The sequence below is a fragment of the Epinephelus moara genome, chromosome 13, assembly GCF_006386435.1.
Source record: "Epinephelus moara isolate mb chromosome 13, YSFRI_EMoa_1.0, whole genome shotgun sequence".
Classification (NCBI taxonomy): Eukaryota; Metazoa; Chordata; class Actinopteri; order Perciformes; family Serranidae; genus Epinephelus; species Epinephelus moara.
The window spans coordinates 20,492,869-20,514,093 of record NC_065518.1 but is presented as its reverse complement, the minus strand read 5'-3'; the positions used below and the strand labels follow the sequence as shown (position 1 = coordinate 20,514,093).

The following is a 21,225-nucleotide window of genomic DNA, read 5'->3' as shown; positions in this document are numbered from 1 at the left end:
GTCGTAATACGTGCAGAATGTCCTGTCTTGCTGGAATAAACAGGGACGTCGCTGAAAAAGACGTCATCTGGATGCTCTAAAACCTGTATGTACTTTCAGTATGCATGATGCCTTCACAGATATGCAGGTGACCCATGATGCCATAGGCACGAGCATACCTCCATACCATCACGGATGCTGACTGTGAACTTTGAGCTGGTTACAACATAGATATCTCTTTTCCCCTTTAGCCCAGAGAACATGATGTCCATGGTTTCCAAAAAACTATTTGAAATGTGACATCAAACTCAGAATAAGTGTATATTTTACAAAAAGTTTGAACATGAAATATCTCGTTTTTGTACTTTATTCAATTTGATATACGTTGAAAAGGATTTGCAAAGCATTGCCTTCTGTTTCTATGTACATTTTACACAGCATCCCAACGTTTTTGGGATTGCATGATAGTTAAATCATTGTAAAATAACTACAATATGAAAAAGCAGTCCCATTCCCATCCCAGAAACCTGTTCGCCCCTTGCCAGTGGTGCCCCAAGAAATCTGTCATAGGGGTGGCCAGATAGGACAATTAAAAACGATGGGGTGGTGCACGAAAACCAAAAGCCATAACTAAAATTTGGGAATTATTAATGCTGTTGAAGTATATAGTCAAAACTATGTTAATAAGGAGCAATAAGGAATCCCATACTGATAACTGTGTGATGTGCATAGACTAATACAGTTAACACTCTGAATTCCTCAACAATCCTGTTTTGATTTGTTATGTAATTGTGTACACATGTTAGGTGATTAATTGCTTTTCAAATAGGCTGGTTGTCCCTTTGTCCTCAAATATAAAGCTTTTGTTTGAAGGAGTACACTGATTGCAAGGAACAAAACATTTCCTGGGAACAAGCCTCCTCAAGTTTAAGGGAGACTCTTGGGTAGCCACAGAACCAATCTTCATTCAGATATCCTGAAATGAGAATTCAAGGGAGCCTTTTGAAAATGGCCATGTCCGTTGTGCCCTCGCCAAAATGTTGCCTGTTTTGAGAGCATAATTTAGCCCCGTCCCCTAAAAGCTATGTCAACATGGCTGGTACCAGTGTTTCACACGATGCCACCTTTGTGCTAGCTTAAAAAATGAGCACGCCACAGCCTCTTAAATACAGTTATTATCAGCCTCCAGTTATTTTCAATAGGTGGGGCCACTTTGTTTGCCCCAACTGCTTGAGTACCAGTTGGTAAACTCTGCTGTGAACTTTTGCCAAGTAAACAATTGGTTGCTTTCAACCTCCCTGAGTCCACATCTCTGTTTGCAGAACTGTTGCGTTAATACTGTCAGTGAGCATAATAATATAAGCGTAATGTCAACAAAAAGGTAATTTCTCCTCTTGATCATTCCAAAGTCTGTGAGCAAAAATCATTCACATGTACAAAATCAAACTCGAAAACACAAAAATGGGGCGACGACAAACCGCATTGCAATCTGCACATTCAATTTGCCCGATTTCTGTTTGCACTGTGTAAATGCATGTGCACAAATCTGCTCTGAATTTCAAAAAATGTTGCACTTCAGTATGGTTGAGTTGACTGTTTACTGTCCAAACAAAAGGTGGTTGCGTAAGACCTCATTATGAGGGAGTAGCCCGTGTGCTGCATTTCAGTGTCAGATTTCCAGGCATTCTCTAATACAGGCTCCACATGATCCATTACTCTCTAAACAGGAAGGGGTTGAAATTATATGGCAGGATGACAGACACAAAATAAACTGTTTTCACAGGTCAGCAATATGCTCTGATAAGGCAAGGTATTTACAGTAACATGGGCCTTATGCTAAAGTAAAAGGCAGATATTAACATTTTTATGACAGTAGTATGTAATTTGAAACCAGCTTGTGGGTTGTAATGTACTGTGAGTGTGTGGTGATTTGAGGAGCCTCTTTAACCCTCCATTAGAATAAGGGAAGTGGTAAAAAGCAGCCTGCAGCCACTGCTGGATACTCAGGTGTCTATTTTCTAATAAATTCCTGAATGACCAATAAAACAGAGATCAGGAGGAGCCAGTTGCTCCTTACAAACGAAGCTGATCCCTTCAAGTCACAGTTGCACCTCCCTGGGTGTTGAGGAGCGGAGGTTGCAGGCGGAGCTGGACATCTGAGCCAGTCTACGGCGATGGATTTCGGAGTGACGACTTCTTGGTTCAGGCCTCCGTTCTTCAGCACCCAGTAATGGTTGTCCTTGAAGAAGTAGGCATCTCCTAAAGAGAAGCAGCAGCAGTGTGACTCTCATTCATTTTCCCCTTATCACACAATGTATAAAACAGCCTGGTAACCCGAAGAGCTCACTGCCTTTGTTGCAACATTTGTTGATATATTTCTGCCACCCAGAGATGTGTGAAGCTAAAAGTCACGCTGTCTGTGTATACAAACAGGAAGCCACATGTAAAAACACATTGCTACATACCGCTGCCAGTGAAACAAAAAATCTACAGGGTCACTTATTTATCTTGGCGTCTCATACCATCCATACCAAAATGTCATCACCCTTAAACAACCATCTCTATGGTTTTGTTTATATAGCCAGCATGTATGTCAGAAACGCATCACATATTTATGCCTCTGAACTCAGGCTGTGTACAGGTACTTTTGAAGTGCTGGGAAGTATTGAACCCTGTCAAGTCAAACAATACCTTTATGTAGTCCTTTTTGTATCCAGATCTAGAAAACAAAAGACTACTGGTGCTGTTTCGCTTCAGGCCAATTATTGGGTTCTTCAATTTAATGCCACATATGATTGGCCCAGTACCCCAGCAGCTACAACCCATATGCTCTGTAGCGTGGTGAAGTCAAGCATGGTGTGCAGTTCAGCTGTGGCATCTAGTGGCATCTTAAGCAACTGACTGCTTCCATTCACACGATGGGTAACTACGGAAGCCAAGAACTTTTTTAATGTCTTACTCCGACAGCTTGTCGGGTCATCGGCTTAGCGAAAGGTCAATTGTAGCAACCGGTTTAAGCTGAAAATGTCAGATCAAGGAGTATCCATATCATTGATCACATCAAATGGTGATGGTTATGGAAGTCATGACTCAGTGGTTCCTTTTCTTGAGATAAACAAATAAATCAACTTATTGTCTTGAAACAGCATAGAAAATTTAAGTGGTAGGACGGCCACTCTCGGCTTCCATAGACAAGGTATGAAAAGAAGTATTCTATTGGTATCGGTATCACAGTAAGGGTGCTGGTATCATTTTTTCTAAAACAATAGCCAACCCTACTCTGAACACAAGGGTACCTTCTCCCCAGCTGATGATGTCATCCATGTCGGAGGGCACTCCTCCCCAGAGGCTGTTGTCTCGCGGGTAGCCCTGATCCGGCTGTCTGATCACCTGTTCACCCTTACGGCTTTCGTCAAACCTCCAAAACTCCCCGCCGCTGAACAGGTAGGTCTTGCCGTTGTGGGCCCAGACGAAGGCTGCGTCCACCCTGTCCACCAGCGCCCCGCTCTTTGTCCTCATGCCCCATTCAGAGAGGGGCCGAGGGTAGCCGCTCATGGCCACCGTGTCCTTGAAGACCCAGTACTGAGGTCCTGGACAGATGGGGGGGAAGTGAGAGAATTAAGAATTCATTCGTCCAAACTGGAGCCAAAAAGAAGTTTGCAATGTTTAGAAATGTCTGTAAAAGGATCATGTACAGTGGATGGGTCACTGGATCAACATGATTAATGAATACCAGGTTTTTATTTGTTCGATTTGTTAATCAGGCAACCTAACTTTAGAAAAAACCTCTGACTACATACATAACTTTATTTCCTGCCCTAAGCTGACTTCCTCAAAACCACCTGTCATGATCCTGGGTTTTGGCTTCACATTCTGTTATCTTGTGGACTTTGTCTCTGAGTTTTTCTGTTTGTGTTCCTTGTTCCGTGTTGTTTTACTTCCTGTCTTCGTGTGTTTTCCCGCCTGTTTTCTGCCACACCTGTCTCATTAATCCTTGCCTGTTCTCCAGCTGTGTCTCGTCCTTGTGATTAGTCTTCTGTGTATATATACCTGTGTGTTTCCCTTTGTCCTTGGTCAGTCCGTCTGCATACCTTCTGAGATCGTCATCCTGCTTTCGGCCTACATCCATCCCTGGTCATTGTGTCTTTTCCTGGTTGTTTTTTTAGTTTGGATTTTTGTTTCTGCTCCCTGTTGGATTTTGAGTCACCTGCCTTTTTGGAAATCCTTGAACAGCTACATTAAAGCTCGCCTTTGGTTGCATACCTGCCTGTTGAACCTGCATTTGTGTCCTCCTCTGAACTGAAAACCTTAACACCACCACCTTAAAAATAACATCTAAGATGTGTGGGAAAAACAAACCACATTCACACCTTCAACCCTGACTCAAATGTGACATTTCCAAAATTAGATTCAGCAAAGCCACACGTGGGTGAAAGAATATGTTTCTCACCAATAAAGAAGATGATGCTGCTGTCGCTCTTCCTCTCGTACACGGCGTCGATCTTGTTTGTTCCTGGTGGGAGGCCGATCCAGAAGTTTTTAATCTGAGCCGGATTGAGTGAAATCAACTCCCCGTCTCTCTTAGTTCTCCAGAAGTGTGCACCTGTACGAGAAAAAAGAGATGATGTGTCACTGTATATTCTGACATATGGATTCTGATATCTTTTTGTTACATGAACAATGTAGATGTGGTGATTTGGCCCTCTTTTTTATTTATTGGTGCAGTCATTTTGTGTCTCTTCAAAGTCATCATGTGTCTTTTTGTGTTTGTTTTGCCCCTTTTTGTACTTATTTTGTGTCTTGTGGCTGTTTTGTGTCTCTTTGGGGTGATTTTTGTGTCTTTTCTGGTTGTTTTGTGTCTCTTTGTAGTCATTTTGTGTTTCCCTTTGGTTGTTTTGCCCCTTTTTGTAGTTATCTTGTGTCCTTTGTAGTTTTGCTTGTGTCTCTTTGGGGTCATTTTGTGTCCTCTCTGGTCGTTTGGTTTCCTTTTGGAGTCATTATGCATCTCTTTGTATTTGTTTTGCCTCCTTTTGTAGTTGCTTGTGTCATTCCAATTGTTTTGTATGTCTTTGGGGTAACTTTGTGTCTTTTTGAGGTTGTTTTGTGTCTTTTCTGGTTGTTTCGTGTATCTTTGTTTGTTTTGCCCCTTTTGTAGTGTTGTTTGTGTCTCTTTGACATAGGCTGTGTCTCTGAGGTCATTTTGTGTCTTCTCTGGTTGTTTTGATGTCTCTTTGCAGTCATTGTCTCTTTGTGTTTATTTTGCCTATTTTTTGTGGTTATTTTGTGTCTCATTGAGATAATTTGGTATTTTTTAAGGGTAATTTTGTGTCTTCTCAGGTGGCTTTATGTCTCTTTGTAGTCAATTTGTGTTTCTCTTTGATTGATTTACCCTTTTTTGTAGTTATTTTGTGTCCTCTCTGGTCCTTCTGTGTCTCTGTAATCATTATGTGTCCCGTTGTGTTTGTTTTGCCCCTTAAGTGGTTATTTTGTGTCTCTTTATAGTCAATGGCCATCTCTTTGAGGTGATTTTGTGTCTTTTCTAGTCATGTTATGTCTCTTTGTGTTGCCCCTTTTGTAGTTTTGTTTGTGTCTCTTTGTAGTAATTTTGTTTCTCTTTTAGGTAAATTTGTGTCTTCTCTGGTTGTTTGGTGTCTCTTTGGAGTCATTATGCATCTCTTTGTGTTTGTTTTGCCTCTTTTGTAGTTTTTGTTTGTGTCACTCTAATTGTTTTGAGTCACTGAGGTCATTTTGTGTCCCTTTGGGATAATTCTGTTTCTTTTTGAGGTAATTTGTGTGTCTTTTCTGGTTGCTTTGTGTCTCTTAGTGGTCATTTTGTGTTTCTCTTTGGTTATTTTGCCCCTGTTAGTTATTTGGTGTCCTTAGTCAGTTTGTCTCTTTGAGGTAATTTTATGTCTCTTAAGCCCTATTCGGACGGGATTAGTTTTATATAGGGACGTGGGGTAAAGTAATAATTACCAGAGATTTTAGTCCCGTCCGAATGTACCATGTCAGTAATCATTACCGCACGATGTCAGTAAAGATTACCGCGACTTTCACCTTCTGTAAAAGGGTCCCGGACAATTACCTCAGGTAATACTAATCCTGTGCGAATAGACCAGCAGTAAATATGTGTGTTAGGGCTGTCAAAAAAAAAATCGAAGTTAGAAATATATACGAATATATATATATATTTTTTTATAAGTTCGAACCTAAATTTGATAATTCGAATATCATTAATAATTAATTAATACTATCAGTAATGTTGTATATCACGGCGAATCCCATTCGGGACGCAGCGGGAGGGAGAGGCGCCGACGGAGGAGCCCGCTGCGCCAACACCACCCACTGCGCTGTCCGCAATGTGTGACATACAGGGAGAGTGTTGCACCTGCTGCCCCCCTGCTAACCCTTTTTGAAGAAGAGATGAAACGTTACCAGAATGAGACACCACTACGAGCCGGCCAGGATCCACTCTTGTGATGGAAAACTACGAACTGAAGTATCCAAACATTGCTCAGACAGCGAGGCAGAAGTCGGTCATACCTGGCACTATAGTGAGGTCAGAACGGGTGTTTTCATCAGAGTGTCACGTTCATATTGCGCCAGCAATAAGCATCTTATTTTTTGTGTTTTTGTTTTGTAAAATAAATAAATAATAATAATAAATTCTAATATTATTCGAACTCTACTAAATTAATTCGAAAATATTCGAACTCAATTTCATGGTGCTTTTGACAGTCCTATCATACACACATGACGGCAGGAGGGGACGGCGGTGCGTGAATGGATTTACCCCTCCCACTTGTGGTAGTTTTACTGATATTTCTTATCCCGTGTGAATCGGCCATTAATATTACTGACGTCCTGTGGTAAAGTGACATTACCCCACGTGCCCATGTAAAACTAATCCCGTCCGAATAGTGCTTTAGAAATAATTGTGTCTTTTAAGGTCATTTTGTGTCACTTTGTGTTTGTTTTGCCTGTTTTTGTATTTTTTTTGTAAAAATTGTAAGCGTTTTATGTCACTTTGAGGTCATTTTGTTTCTTTTCTGGTAGTTTTGTGTTTCTTTGTGCTTGATTTTTCCCCTTTTTATAGTTGTATTGTGTCTCTTTGAGGTCAGTTTTGTCTTTTCTAGTTGTTTTGTGTCTCTTTCTAGGCATTATGTGTCTCTTTGATGTAATTTTGTGTCTCTTTGGGGTAATTTTGTGTCTTCTGGCCATTTTTATGTCTCTTTGCAGACATTAGGTATCTCTTTGTGTTTGTTTTGACCATTATGTGGTTATTTTGTGTCTCCTTATAATCATTTTGTGTCACTTTGGAGTAATTTTGTAAGTCTTTGAGATCACTTTGTGTCTTTTGGAGGTAATGTTGTATCTCTTCGAGGTAATGTAACTCTTTGAGGTTGTTTTGTGTGTTTTTTCTGGTCATTTTGTGTCTCTTTGTGTTTGTTTTGCCACTTTTGTAGTTTTGTTTGTGTCTCTTTGCAGTTGCTTTGCATCTTTTTGTGGTCTTTGTGTATCTTTTCATGATTGGTATGTGTTCATTTAAATTACATTTTACAGATGAGGGTTTGGGGGGGCCCTGGCCCTGTGCCCGGTAGGCCTGTTCAGTAATCCATATATATAAATGTAGACATACTTTTGGGAGATTTTGTGATATTGTTTGTGTTGTGCATTTGTGATGTTTTCTTCTTACCTTTGAAAAAGAAGACCTCTCCCCTGATGTTTGCCACTGCGTCAAAGCCCCCTTTGCAGCGCTCGTGGGATGAGGGGTCAGAGCTGGGACAGAACAAGTCACATTATATTTTACAGGATGCAGTTTGACAAAAAATTCACTAGAGGGTGCAACAAGACCAAACACTGTCACAGTGAGGATCGATCAGAAGGCTTTTATCTGCATCCACTGATCTAAAATTACTCATCATCACTCATGAGTAAACTGACTGCATGGAGAGGATATTCATAGTTTGTAAATGTTAAGTGCTTATTGTCTGGATGGATGTACAGTGGTTTTCATTGTCTAATCTGGCTCTACTCACGGCTGTGTTGGTCTAGGTGGAGGTGGGCTGGGCAGGCGTGGGACGTCAGGATCAACACCTCCTGGTGGTCCGCCGTCCTTCACACCTATAACAGAATGGTGACAGCAGCCAATGTTAAAGCGGTGAAAGCTGATGACAGCATTGAAAAAAATGTGCATGCAACCCACGTTCTTCTCAGTAGCCAGGGGAGTTTTACACACAGGACGCGAATGCTTTTTGTGAAACACAAGGAAGGAAATGGTTGAAATCCCCTCTGTGTACGTGCACCTTTACATGCACCATTACCTCGCTAATAAATGATTTCATCAGAGGTAACGCCAAAGTATAGTATCATCGCCGCAGCATGATTATAAACAACTAGGTAAATTTAGGTCAATCATGGTACCAAGAGCTGGGTCAATCTAGCACCCAGTCACCTGTGTATGGGTTCAACAAGGTCAGCTATAACTTTTGCCTCCTTCCTCTTTCATGTGTTCCTTGTGGGTTTACTTCTGTGTCAGTTTCATTAGCTGAAATAAAACCCTGACCTAAAGCAGTTAGAGGACTGCAACATCTTGTACAACTGGGAAAATATACTGTAAGCCTTTCCAAGCAATACACAGGGACTTACTGATCCCTCAGGGTTCATCTTTAAACTGTGATGATGATTTCATATCAGAAAAACACCACACATGCTGTAAGTGTGATTCAGTGAATATCATAGACTGATACTCTGGTTACTGACCATAAAGCTGCTGGATGGCCAGCTTGTCGTCCAGATCCAGCTGATAGTTGGCAATGTCTCCCACAGGACCCTGGTAATACGGTCTCATGATGGACGGATCAGTGGAGGAATGGGACAGACCCAGCGCGTGGCCAAACTCGTGCACTGCGACTGTGAACAAGTCTGTGCTGCTGCTGTGACCTGAGGAGGTGTGAGGAAAGTGTTACTGGAGCACATAAACAACTGTGATTTGATGTTACCGTCTAAGTAGTCTTTTGCTCCTTTTTTCAATTACTGAGGATCATTTTTTCATTACGGTTTGTGTGTCAGTAGACAGACACATCCTCCAGCCATCACAAATCTATCCATCATCAATCAGTAAGTAGCCTACCTCCGTAGCTCCAGATCTCGTGATCATCAAAGTGTGTGTCACCCGCCACTTCTTCCCTGCCGGGGAAGAAGGCGTGGGCCAGGGTGCCACCCTGCCCGTCAAAAGGGTACCCATCGTCATGAAGCAAGCGGGCAAAAGTCACTCTGATGTCCCCTCCAGCTTCCGCCCCCCTGCTGTCAATCCTTTGCCGACGGAAAGTCAAGGGGGCCGCGTCACTCCAGGCTTTGAAGGCGTGAGTCAGGATGTTGTCCACCAGATCGTTCGACATGCCGGGTGAGGTGGAGGGCGATGGGTAGCTGTGGACACTGCAGACAAGGAGAGATTCTGTATTAACTGTTATGTTTAAATCCTCTAAATCTGTTCACTGTGTATTGTGTGTACTCTTTGATACCCTTTTAGTGTTTTGTTTTAAATTCTATATATCATTTTAATAAAAACTACATTTTCCACAGTTCATGAGTTAAAATTTTCAGGGCCAGAATCTGGGGTTGGCTTTTACTGTCCCTTTCACTGGTGAACGTGCTTATATACAGTAACCTACAATCCTACATATTATACTTTTAAAAAGATGTTTTGTTTTTCAAGAATCTCACTATTCTGTCTGCTTAATTCAAAGTTTATGTCTGGCAATGATCTGCATTTTTCTTATTGTCAGCTAATGATCAACAAGCATGGTTGGTTAGCAATGGATTACATGTTTATTATTTATAGATTCCTTTATTCCACTGAACTCCTTGGCATGTTTTCTGATTTTTATTTATTACTCATCTACATGTTACTGTATGTTACGTTACTGTATGCGTGCAAGGCGAGCTATTCAAACAAATTACCCCTGGTGGGATTAATATAGTTGTCTGAATCTGAATCTGACTCTGAAAATCGGGATTACATGATAAGATTACAAAAAATTAAGTTACTATAATCAACCCAGATACATTTTTAAAAAAAAAAGTGTAATTAGATTCAATTTAAAATGGCAAGGGTTACTTGATAATCTTAAAAACTAGTCCATACCCACTGAGTACAGCATACCATACCATGACTTAGTCATACCAAAAATAAGAAAAAACAAACAAACATTGGGCCACAGGGGGAGCCATAGCGATCGGTCGCATTTTAGCCATTTTTAAGCATTTTTCTGTTGTTATAGCGCCACCCAGTTGCCAATTAGAGTTAAATTTCTCCAGTCACTTTGAGGCGTCCTGTTCTACATATCTACTAAGTTTAGTAAAAATCGACATGGCGGTTAGGCCTAGATAAGAAATTAGCTCTCTAGCGCCTCCATTTTGTTTGATGGGGTCAATAATGGAGGGGTCCCCTCAGATTATGTGTGGTCATATGCCTACAAAGTTGCGTGGTGATGGGTGAAACCCTTGAGATGTTATACACCTTTATGTGATGAGCCACGCCCTCCGCAATATTCATTGCCTTATAGAAGCTCAGTTTTAGTAAGTTTTCCAACTTTTGCCAAGAGGGAACTTTAGATATTGGTCCCTAGATTATGTTCACCCAGTTTCATGCAGATCGCTCAAACTTCCTAGGAAGAGATCCATTTGAAGTGTTTTTCAAAAAATTCAAAATGGCGGAAAATCTATATAAGCGGAAGTTATGGGTTCTTGAGGCAAATGTGTTCCTCATGAGGAGAGGCATCTCTGTGCAAAGTTTCATGTCTCTACGACATACGGGGCATGAGATATGCCCATTCAAAGTTTGACATTTCAATCGGTTGCTATAGCGCCCCCCTTTGGCCAATTGATGTAATATTGCTTCATTGGCATCCTCCCATGACCCTCTACCACTGTGCCAAATTTCACATGGATTGACCAAGTCAGTGAGGAGAAAAACGTGGAACAAACACACAGACAGACAGACAGTTTTCATTATTATATAGTAAGAAGATATGACAATGTTTAAAATATGGAACATAACTCAGTTTATCTCAATCTCAGTTTACTCATGAAAATTGTGTCTGACATACGGGGTTTCTTTGACAAGTGCTCCAGTTTGTGGCAGACCAGCCCGTTCTCATTACCAGTGCATCAAATACTAACACTTTGTCACTCCCCTCGGCGTGTGATATTGACACCTACAGCAGCCCTTAGCGTCTTTTTAAGACGCACCACTGTAAACCCAATGCTTGACACTGACAGCAGGTGACAATGTGTAGAGAGCAAGAAAGTCCACATGGGGTCAGCAGGAGGGGAGGTGGGTGAGTCCAAGGAAACCAAACTTTCCCGTCCGCAGATGGCTGTCCAGTGTGTTTTTAATTATCATTAATATTTTTTAACAATTATTTTTTTGGCTTTTACTGGAAAGGAAAGGACAGATTAAGTGTAAAAGGGGAAGTGACATGCAACAAAAGGCCATGGCCTGGAAACAAGCCTGCGGCCGCTGCAGCAATGACATTGCCTCTGTACATGGGACGCCCACTCTACCCACTGAGCTACTGGGTGCCCCAAGTCAGTGGGTTTTGTTTTTTTCCTAATGTAATGTTAAGCAATTTATGAATGGTCATCACCACATTAACATTACTCATGTAATCTATTTATGTCATGTGACGCATGTGTTTTAACCCCAAACATCTTTTTTTTGGAAACTTAACAAGAAGTTTTGCTGTCTAAACCTAACCAGGACTTTTTCGCAGCATTGATCACATGTTACATTCTGTTGGTGTTGGACAACCGGAGATGAGAGCACGTTGAGCAGCGGTGTTTAGTCAAGATGGGAGGTTCAAGCAGCAGCAGCAGCAGTCTTTGTATTTGAATTTGTGTTTGCTTTTGTGGAACTCAAATTTTTGGGGCTGCATCCATTTTCTTTTAATTTTGTAAAAGGTGCAATATTTATGTGTTTTTATTTCTGAGAAATCAAAGTATTCAGATAATGTTTTTTGTTTTGTTTTTTGTAATCCAATAGATTACATTACCAATTACAATAAAGGGGTAAAGTCCATTCACTTGTTATGTCAGCAATTTATTGTCCATGTAGTGAAAACCTGATACTGTAGCTCATTCGTCTGTGCTGCAGAGCTGCATTGTTTAAATTAAATCTATTAAAAGCACATCAGTGACTGAACTGCACAGTGTGACAGGCACTTTTCATCACATTGTAGTTTATTTGGAATCAATCCCACAATCACTGCCGCTTTGCTTTTGTGCATAATTTCTGTATCATTCCGCAGCTGAAAATAGCCCCTCCCCAAAAATACACTATTTACTCTAGTTTGAGTGACATTTGGTAAAAACCAAAGTGCCCAGCTGCTTTGGAAACGAAGCAAGCCTTTCTTAAAAATGAAACTATACTTTCATGACCAAAATTTTTTAGGTCTTTAGTTGGAACTAAGCGACATAAACAGGATGGGGAAGTTAGACAGCACTGAGAGATGGACTAATACATCTGGTCATTTGATGGATCTTTTTAACCACAAGAATATTGAAATATGTCATTTGATATTACCTCATGCTTCTCTCCTAATGCCTTTTATGGGCCTCTGTGGAGCACTTTGAATTGCCTCGTTCTTGAAAGGTGCCATACAAATAAACTTGCCTTGGTTTGCATTGTCCTATAACATGTATGCGATCAGCAGGTAATCTTTCTAATTTTTCGTAGTGGTAATTTAAAGAAATCTCAAATGTTCAGCGGACATATAGCTTTCTCACAGCCACAATGGTGGAAGCAATAGCTCCAAACAGTTTTTATGGGCTTGTGTGAAAGATGGTTGGACTAACGCACAGATTTACAGGTTTTGATCTGATCTTCAGACTGTAATCAGAGACACAAAACAAGCTGAAACGCTACTGATAAGCTTGTGTGGAAAAACTGTACACTTCCTCAAAACCCTTTCTTCTTCTATTATGGTATCTTTAATCCCGACATAGATGACTTTAAAACTAAACATACTATTGGTATAATTCAAATCTTGTTTGGCATCCAAACCTTAAATGAAACCTAAAGCAGCTGAGGGCGACACACACGTCTCTATGATTCATACAGGGATGAGATAAAGCCACAGTGTGACAGGAATGACAGGAAACACACCTCCATGTGAGGTCTGTCTTATGCCACTTAAGGCCTGACAGGGCGTATCTCTTCCTCCTCCTCCTCCTCCTCTTCAGCATGTCCTCACTCCCAACAATATCAGGGAGGGAGCATCGCGGCGTAGCCATGAGCTTGAGGGTTTCGCTGTCTGGAAGAGAAGTTGATCACACAAGTGTATGGTGAAACTACAGGTTACAGGAAGTTCAAGACCTCATGTGAATCCGGACATGTGAAACCTCACATGTAGAAATATCTATAATATATCGTCCCAGTGAATCAGAGTGGAGAGGTTGTTACCGAGTTCCCCAGTTTCCGGGACCCCGCCGAATCTCTGCATGACACGGATGGCTTTCTCAATCCCCTCTTTGGTCTGCAGTTTACTTGTGCGGGGGTCAGGGGGAGGAAGGTAGCCATACCTGCTCAACCAATCCTGCACGGAGAAAAGGGAAACCAGAGGACATTTGGTAATCTGTTGTTTCTCAAAAAACAATTACCACAGCACAGGATGGAGGGCCAGAAAAACACACATTAATTTCCTCTTGTGGTGAATTACTTCTCTGTTAAAGCTACTGTTGGTAACTTTTAAGAAATTAACTTTTTGTCACATTTGCTGAAAGAAGTACATGAGACAAAAAAATCATGTCCCTCCTCCTCATAGTGCGTCTAATGACATTTGCTAGAATCAAATCATCAGTTTGACAGTTTGACTGCAGTTCACAAGCAGTGATTGACAGCTCTGCCCTACAAATCCTAAGTGCAGTAACTATGCAGAGGGTAAAACTGAGAAAAATGGCTTTAAAGTTTTTTAACCAGCCAGCCAAATGGGTTATAGCTATAGGAGTGATATTACACTAATTATACATGTATTCATAGGATAATTTTTATGCCCAAAAACCATGATTGCTGATTCAACCTTTGACCTCAAAAATGTAGTTACTGCACTCTGCCTTTGCATTTCCTTAAATGATTCTAATAGCAATACAAAAGCCAAGTGCAGTAACTACAATGTTGTTGTTTTCTTTCAGTTTTTATATTGTGTTTTCAATGAACAAAACCTATTTTGACATTGATTTTGCTATAATTGTATTTAACAACTCTTACGGATCATGTTTAATTAAGTCTGGACAATATTATAAAGTAATGTCATATTTTACTCTTAATTTCATCGTTTAATTTCACTTTTTTACTTGTTTACCCCTATCTAGATAATAATTTTCCTATCAATTAAACTTTGCATCACCATTTTCATTTTCATCATCGTTTTCACCATCACCACTGTTTGTTGCCTTTATGACAATCACATTAATAATTTCCATTATCCTTGTTTTTACATAAGTATGATACTCTGGGTATTTTCTTTTCAACGCCAGTTCCACCATCTTCTTTCCCCTGGATAGTGCCATCTCAGATTTCTTGTCTGAAGTTAGATGCTTAGAGGATGAAACTGGCTGTCAGAATTCCAAAGCAGTCGCGTGAGGATAGATAGCCCACGAAAATTGGCCGTAGAATCCCAAGGCAGACCGCAGTAACTTCACTTACTGCGGTCTGCCTTGGTTTTGAGACAGATTTTGTAGTTACTGCAAATTTTATACCATTTTTTCTCTAAAACTAAGCAAAATTGAACTCTGAAACTTTGTCACAAGATAAAACAGATACCAAGGAGTTCATTTTTACTTATAACTCAATTTTGACCAAAAATGTAGTTACTGCACTTAGGCTTTGTAGGGCAGAGCTGCTTTAGAGACTCCTCAGCTCTGATTGGTTGTTTTCATTCACACATAGTAGGCCATTAGAAGCACTCCAAGGCAGTAGAGTAGGCAGAGGAGTATGATTTTTTTGTCTCATATAGTGCTGTTATTGGGATTCAGTGGACTACAGATGATTTGTCATTTGTGCAGATCTAAACTGGATATGTGAAGGCTTTTCCTCTGGGTCTGGCCATCTGACATGTTGACCGAGACTGCATGTTCTTTGTTCATCAAACAAAGGACGGCCATTTGGCACTCATCTCCACAGGATCATTGTCACACCTCAGTGATAGTCCATCCCATGGACCCAGTTTTCAAACTTGCTTGGGCACTACTTCCACAGTCAGTACTTTTACATGCACAGAGTAGTCGAGCTAAGCTCATAGCTTGGCTAATCAGTCAAGTCGGACTTCTCGTCTTGTCTGAGTATACATGGAGAAGAGAAAATTGAATTTCTGAACAAGTACGTCTGACAGTCCTTTTTAATATGGTGCGTATTGAACTAGTTCCGGTGGACCCGTAGAGGAAGCTAACAAGGAATGAAGATGTTTAGCTCCTTTAGCTGTCGGAGCATGAATGTAGTTTGCCCGTCCGTCCAGAAGTGCGTCTTCTGCTTCTCTGTCGCCATGGTTTTTGTTTGTTTGTTTTTCCGGGAGTTACTGCACTGCTATGTACTGAACTGCTACTACGTCATCTCCTTCTTCTTCGTGGATACATACAGCAATAGTTCCATTTTCAATCAAATTATCTAGGTGTGTAGTCGAGCTACAGATAGTCAAATTTCAGTCAGACTAAGCTGTTTACATGCATCTAAAAGTCTAGTTTCAGTCGGACTAAGCCAATAATTTGATTTTCTCAAGTGGCATGTAAACGTACTGAGTGACATGTGACCCCCTGATGTCACCAAGCCATCTTAGGGAGATGCTTATACTCTTCATTGCTTTTATTCTCCTGAACCTCGACAGAGATAGGACGTAGGCAGGAGGACCTGATACGCCCTTCCCCCAATCTCTCACCTCTGCATGATCACAACAGAAGCTGCAGCTTTACTCTGAATAATTTTATTCAATAATTATTAATTATTTCTAGTAGCCATTTTGATACTTTGAACCACATCTCCAATAACTGGAGACCATTTACGAGGTCGGGTCCAATTTTATTTTTTCTTACAAAAGTAACCAATCGTAGCTTTAAATGTTATACTTCACCCACAACATGACCTATTTGTATATTAGTTAGTCATGTTGTGTTGCCTTAAATTCGTGAAGGAAACATTTTTCTCACATGCCTCCATGGAAAACGGAGAACATATCGATATATTGACTGATTGGAGACTACGTTTAATGCCAGCAAAACTAAATCAAACATCTGTTCACAAGCTCTCACACAACAAGTTCAGTATAATCCAAGTCTCATTTATCCAGTCATATGCTCAGTACTTCCCAAATACGTGCATTTTCACTAAAACCTTTAGTTGAAACTGAAATGAAAATGAAACATGCTATATTTAGATTTTTCAGGAACATGCATGTGTTCGGGAAATACTGAGCATACGAATGGATAAATGAAACTTAGAGTATACTGCATGAGTTGTGTGAGTGATTATCTTTTGATATAGTTTTGCTGTTGTTAAACGTGACACCAAATCAATGAGTAAATCAATAGCCACTTTTACACTGCCTGTTAAAGGCTTGGACGTCACGCTGTTATTCTCCCTCGCTGCTGTTTTTTTAAAGGCATGATTGTGAACGGGAGGACAGAGTTGTCTCGCCTTTAAGCTGGCTGCAGAGGTAGAACAATGCAAAAGGGACAGGACCACAGACGGGATGTTTTGACGACATGTTATGTGTGCGACCCATAGGAGATTAGAAAAGCAGTTAGCAGCTAACTCAAAGAGAAGAACAGCAGTCAAAATGCTTAGAAATTGGGAAAACAATGAGGTCCAGGAGCTCTTTACCATTTGAGCAGAGGACAAGATCAGCTGCCATATAGCAGAGGCAGTAAATGATTGTTACTGCCATGTTATTGCTTCCCATATGCCACAGTTATTGTTTGGTTTGTGTAAAAAAAGCAAAGGTGGTGTAATGAAGGGACTTCCTAGCGGTCTTCTTACAGGATCTCTGTGTAAAAAAGGTTAATATCTTTGCGACAAAAACAAACTTTTTTCATGAATAGAGGTAACACTGCATGACTAATTGATTCACAAAATAATTTGCTGGGTGAAGTGTCCCTTTAATGCTCCATTGACATGCTCCCAACCTCAGTGACCCAACAATATCACTGAAATCCATCTCTGCCATGGCTCAACTTCAAGATTAGGGGCAAACGCTGATGTCACAGAGGATATTTGTTACTACAGATCTGGCCGAGCACGTTCCTCGCAACGCAGTGTCTCAGCCTTTTTTACTCATTAATATTATATCATCCTGTCTGTGTTGACTGAGCTGCTTGACGGGATAACGCAGAGTGCTATTGACAGTTTGCAAACCGCAAGTCCTATTCAGAGCAAGAAGAGTAAGAATAGAGGATGCAGGTGAAATGAGCTGGTAAATCTGGTGTGGCATTTTACTGTTGAGCGTGTATCTCTGTCAAAGCAAGCGAAATCTGTTTCTTAAAGCTGATTGTGAAACCAGCACTTCCTCCTGCTTCGCCTCCACCCTTCCACTGTAGTTGCAGTTCAAAGGAAAAGGTGTTGCCTCACTCGCCAACAGTTGTCTCTCTGTGGGTTTTACACTGCAAAAAATACCCACCTCAAGTACTCAATCCTTACATTGTATTTGATCATTTCCAGCTAATTGTGGTATTTTAATTTTTCTTTTTTTCTTTTTTTGTCTGACACTATTTCATAACAGTCAAACCACCTTATTTCAAACAAGATGTTTGACTCCATGCACCCTTGCTGGAGCCCCAGACGTCGGCAGCATCGTGCAGGATGCAGACCAAACATGATGACTTTATGGTGAAGAGAAGTGAAACTTATTTCTCGTACATAGGACACACTGACGTTCATTCATGCGAAATTGTGCAAAAATAAGCAGTATTTATGTTTTTGAGGAAGTGTTTAAGTGAACTGGATATAGGAAGCTCACAGATTTCCACATTATGTTGCCTTTCATGATTTAAAACACTCAATAATCACTGAATTTGGATATTGTAATATTTGAATACAGTATTTAGTACACTGGAAAACAACAACAACAACAAAACAATAAAAACCAAACCATGTAGGGTTGTATTTTTTCTTCCAAACCTACTTTTTCCGAAGAAAATAAGTTGAAAAATGATCTAGTAGCACAACAGAATATTAACAGTGTCTTTTCTTTTGTCTTTTATAACCCTCATGAGTCATATAGACACTTCCTGTGCACCTCCTTGTCATTTGTTCTATATGACACCCAGCTCATATCGACCACAGAGAAGACTGTGTAAGCCTGATGCAAAGATAAGCCCCACAGATACTAACAGTTGAACAAAATAACTAATGCAGGCAAGTATGCAAAGTGATTTCCCCCCCTTTAAAACCTGCTAATTGTTGGGAGAAATTCTCCTCATTGTGTGTATAAATATATGTTATTAAACTGACATGAGAAGAGTTTAAATGTGTCTTTGCTTCATAAGTCAAAATCTAATCAATAAAGTTTTACATATTCTCGACTAACACATCATCACTGACAAAAAAAGCCTGTTATATAGAAAAACATGTTTTACCCATAGAAAATTAGACAGTTATGATGTCAGGCAACACTCAATCACACAACAGGCTTACATAATTAATCAGTAATCGAAGGGCAACCACACACACACACACACACACACACACACACATATTTAAGAGTTTTAGATGGCAACAAATAATGTTCTTTCTCTCTGTAATACTACTCACCACTGCTCTGCTGTACTGCTCAGGCGCCGCTGATGTCTTTCCCACTAAGGTGAGAAGCATCCACAGCAGAAGACCCCACTCCATTCCGGTCACTGCAAAAAAAAAAAAAAAAAAAACACCCCATAATTTTCACGACATTTGGAGGAAATCAGAGACATTTCTCGTTTCTAACTGCATCAGCTTCTCTCAAAGCATCCCATCACACAAGAGCAAGTGAAACAAAGCTCACCGTTGTTTCTCCTCTGAAGCTTCAGACTCTCTTGGGACTAGGCTGGGCTGATCGATCAGTGACTCTCTCCGGCTCTGCCCTCCTCCCTCCTTCCCTCACTCACTCATACACTCACTCACAGCACAGAGAGTCGCTGCATGTGGCTTTTTTTTTTTTTTAATCCGCGCGCATCATGCAGATGTTGGATCCAATTGGGAGCAGTGGCGCGTGTCGCTACAGGTACATGTGGATGATCAGTTACTCTTTCAGTCTTTAAACTGTATCACATTAAAACTGAATTTGATTACACTTCACATACACTAATATGCTGCCATATCCTCCTCAGACCCTGCGTCCTCATATGTGGACATCACATTTTGGGTTTCCTGCCAGTGCCATAGTTGTATGACGCACATTGTTGACACGATGTTAACTTCAGTACATGTGTTTATGCTTTAGATTTTCTTTGCATTACTTTGCAGAGTCAGATAAATAAAACAAAATATAATCAACAAATAAATAACGATGTATGGATAAAGATAAAACTTTATTGATGCCTTGGATAAAATTCAATGGAATAAAAAGCTCCATCTTTACCAGCTGCAATGCTGAAGTAATACACACATTAATAATAATAATAATTATTCTGAAATGGGCCAACCCGCATAATGAGTATGTTTACTTACAGGCTTCTCATAGTAACCTACAAAGACTTCATTTGTAGATATTAATCAGTTGTAAATTAATAAATGACAAATGGGTTTTGGTCCAGATGCTCTGCAGCCCTTTTCCAGAAGGTATGGATGTTTCTGATTACATAAAGAGCTAGAATACAACCTCATGCTGGATTTAGCTAGATCAGTTAATTGGTCTGGTATGGTTGAATTTATCTGTTTAGAGACCTGGGGCAAAAATGTGTTGCCTCCAAGATGACACCTTCACTATATTTGAGACCCAGAAACAGAACAGTATACTCCCATACTGGATTTCTGTGTGTAAGTTGGTTTGTGATCATTTAAAGAAACACAAAACCACTATGTGTGTCACATTCTGCCTCTCTGTGCTTTCCTCCAGTCAAATTCCCCCTTCCCAAACCTGTTCATTGCCATTCTCTACCTCTCCACCAGATGCCCTCAGCATTTCCATCTGCTCCAATCACCTGACTCCCTCATCCACCTGCTCAGCTGTTCCCACTCTCCATCAGCCCTAAGCGGCTCATTTCAGCTCATTCCCAGATTTGTTTGCAGTTTCGATTACCTTCCTGGTTTCAACCCTTCCCTGCCTCATGATTCCTGTACCTGCCTGCCTGTGAGCCTAAAGATACATTTACTGTGGTATGAAATCACTGAACTGATCCTCCATGTCTGCACTGTCTGTGTTTGGGTCTAATCCTCCCTTTTCCTGAGTTGTGACAATGTAAGTTCAGTAAAAACTAAAATGTTGAAATTGTTTTTGCCACAGGGGCCCCTCTACAGGAAACGGAACCACGTCATGTGACACTGCAGGACCCAGTTGATACCATAGACATATATACATAGACGCCGCATTGAGTGCCTGAGCGCGTCCTCGCCGGCCGCCATCTTGGATGGGTCTCGCTTCGCCTCCACAGTGCATTCACTTCTATTGAGGAAGGATCTGTATGCACAAGTAAAATAGAATAACTCACTGAATAAAAGAACTGTGTTGTGACCTAAATAACATGCTGTTGCTATCTGCAGAAAGTATTAAAGCATGAAATCCCGCATTTTAATGTACGAAAGCATCCTGTATCATAACTACATGTGTGCCGTTTGTAACAAACCAAATCGCGTGAAAATCAGTTGAAAATTCAGTGAGTTATTCTATTTTACTTGTGCATACAGCTCCTTCCTCAATAGAAGTGAATGCACTGTGGAGGCGAAGCGAGACCCATCCAAGATGGCAGCCGGCGAGGACGTAGGCTCTGATAGGCAGCGGCAGTCAATGCGGCGTCTATGTATATATGTCTATGATTGACACTGTGTTAACGTTAATGGTGCAAATTACCAAACAGCAACTGGCAGGTAAGCTGATAAGTAACTAGGAATGTTTGATGTCCTACTCATCAGCTATCTAGTTCGTAATTCTTAACAAAATAACTAATGTTTTAATAGAACAATTTTAATAGAACAATAGACCATACATTTCCATTAAAATGAGTTTCCCCATATCTGTTGCCGTCCTTCCCCCAGATCACATGGCTTCATGTCTGGTGAATCAC

At 40.6% G+C, this 21,225-nt stretch overlaps 1 protein-coding gene across 1 annotated transcript; it reads right to left on the bottom strand.

Moving 5' to 3' along the window:
• Window positions 1-1,563: 1,563 nt before the first annotated feature.
• Window positions 1,564-19,108, bottom strand: mmp25b (matrix metallopeptidase 25b). Its single transcript, XM_050060556.1, has 11 exons — window positions 19,008-19,108; window positions 18,779-18,870; window positions 13,445-13,577; window positions 13,148-13,295; window positions 9,113-9,417; window positions 8,743-8,922; window positions 8,019-8,103; window positions 7,676-7,758; window positions 4,430-4,582; window positions 3,276-3,569; window positions 1,564-2,238 (listed from the first exon to the last, which is right to left on the bottom strand). Exons 2-11 carry the CDS (start codon window positions 18,860-18,862, stop codon window positions 1,991-1,993), a joined length of 1,713 nt encoding a protein of 570 aa, XP_049916513.1. The 5' UTR covers window positions 18,863-18,870; window positions 19,008-19,108; the 3' UTR covers window positions 1,564-1,990.
• Between the last annotated feature and the right edge of the window lie 2,117 nt (window positions 19,109-21,225).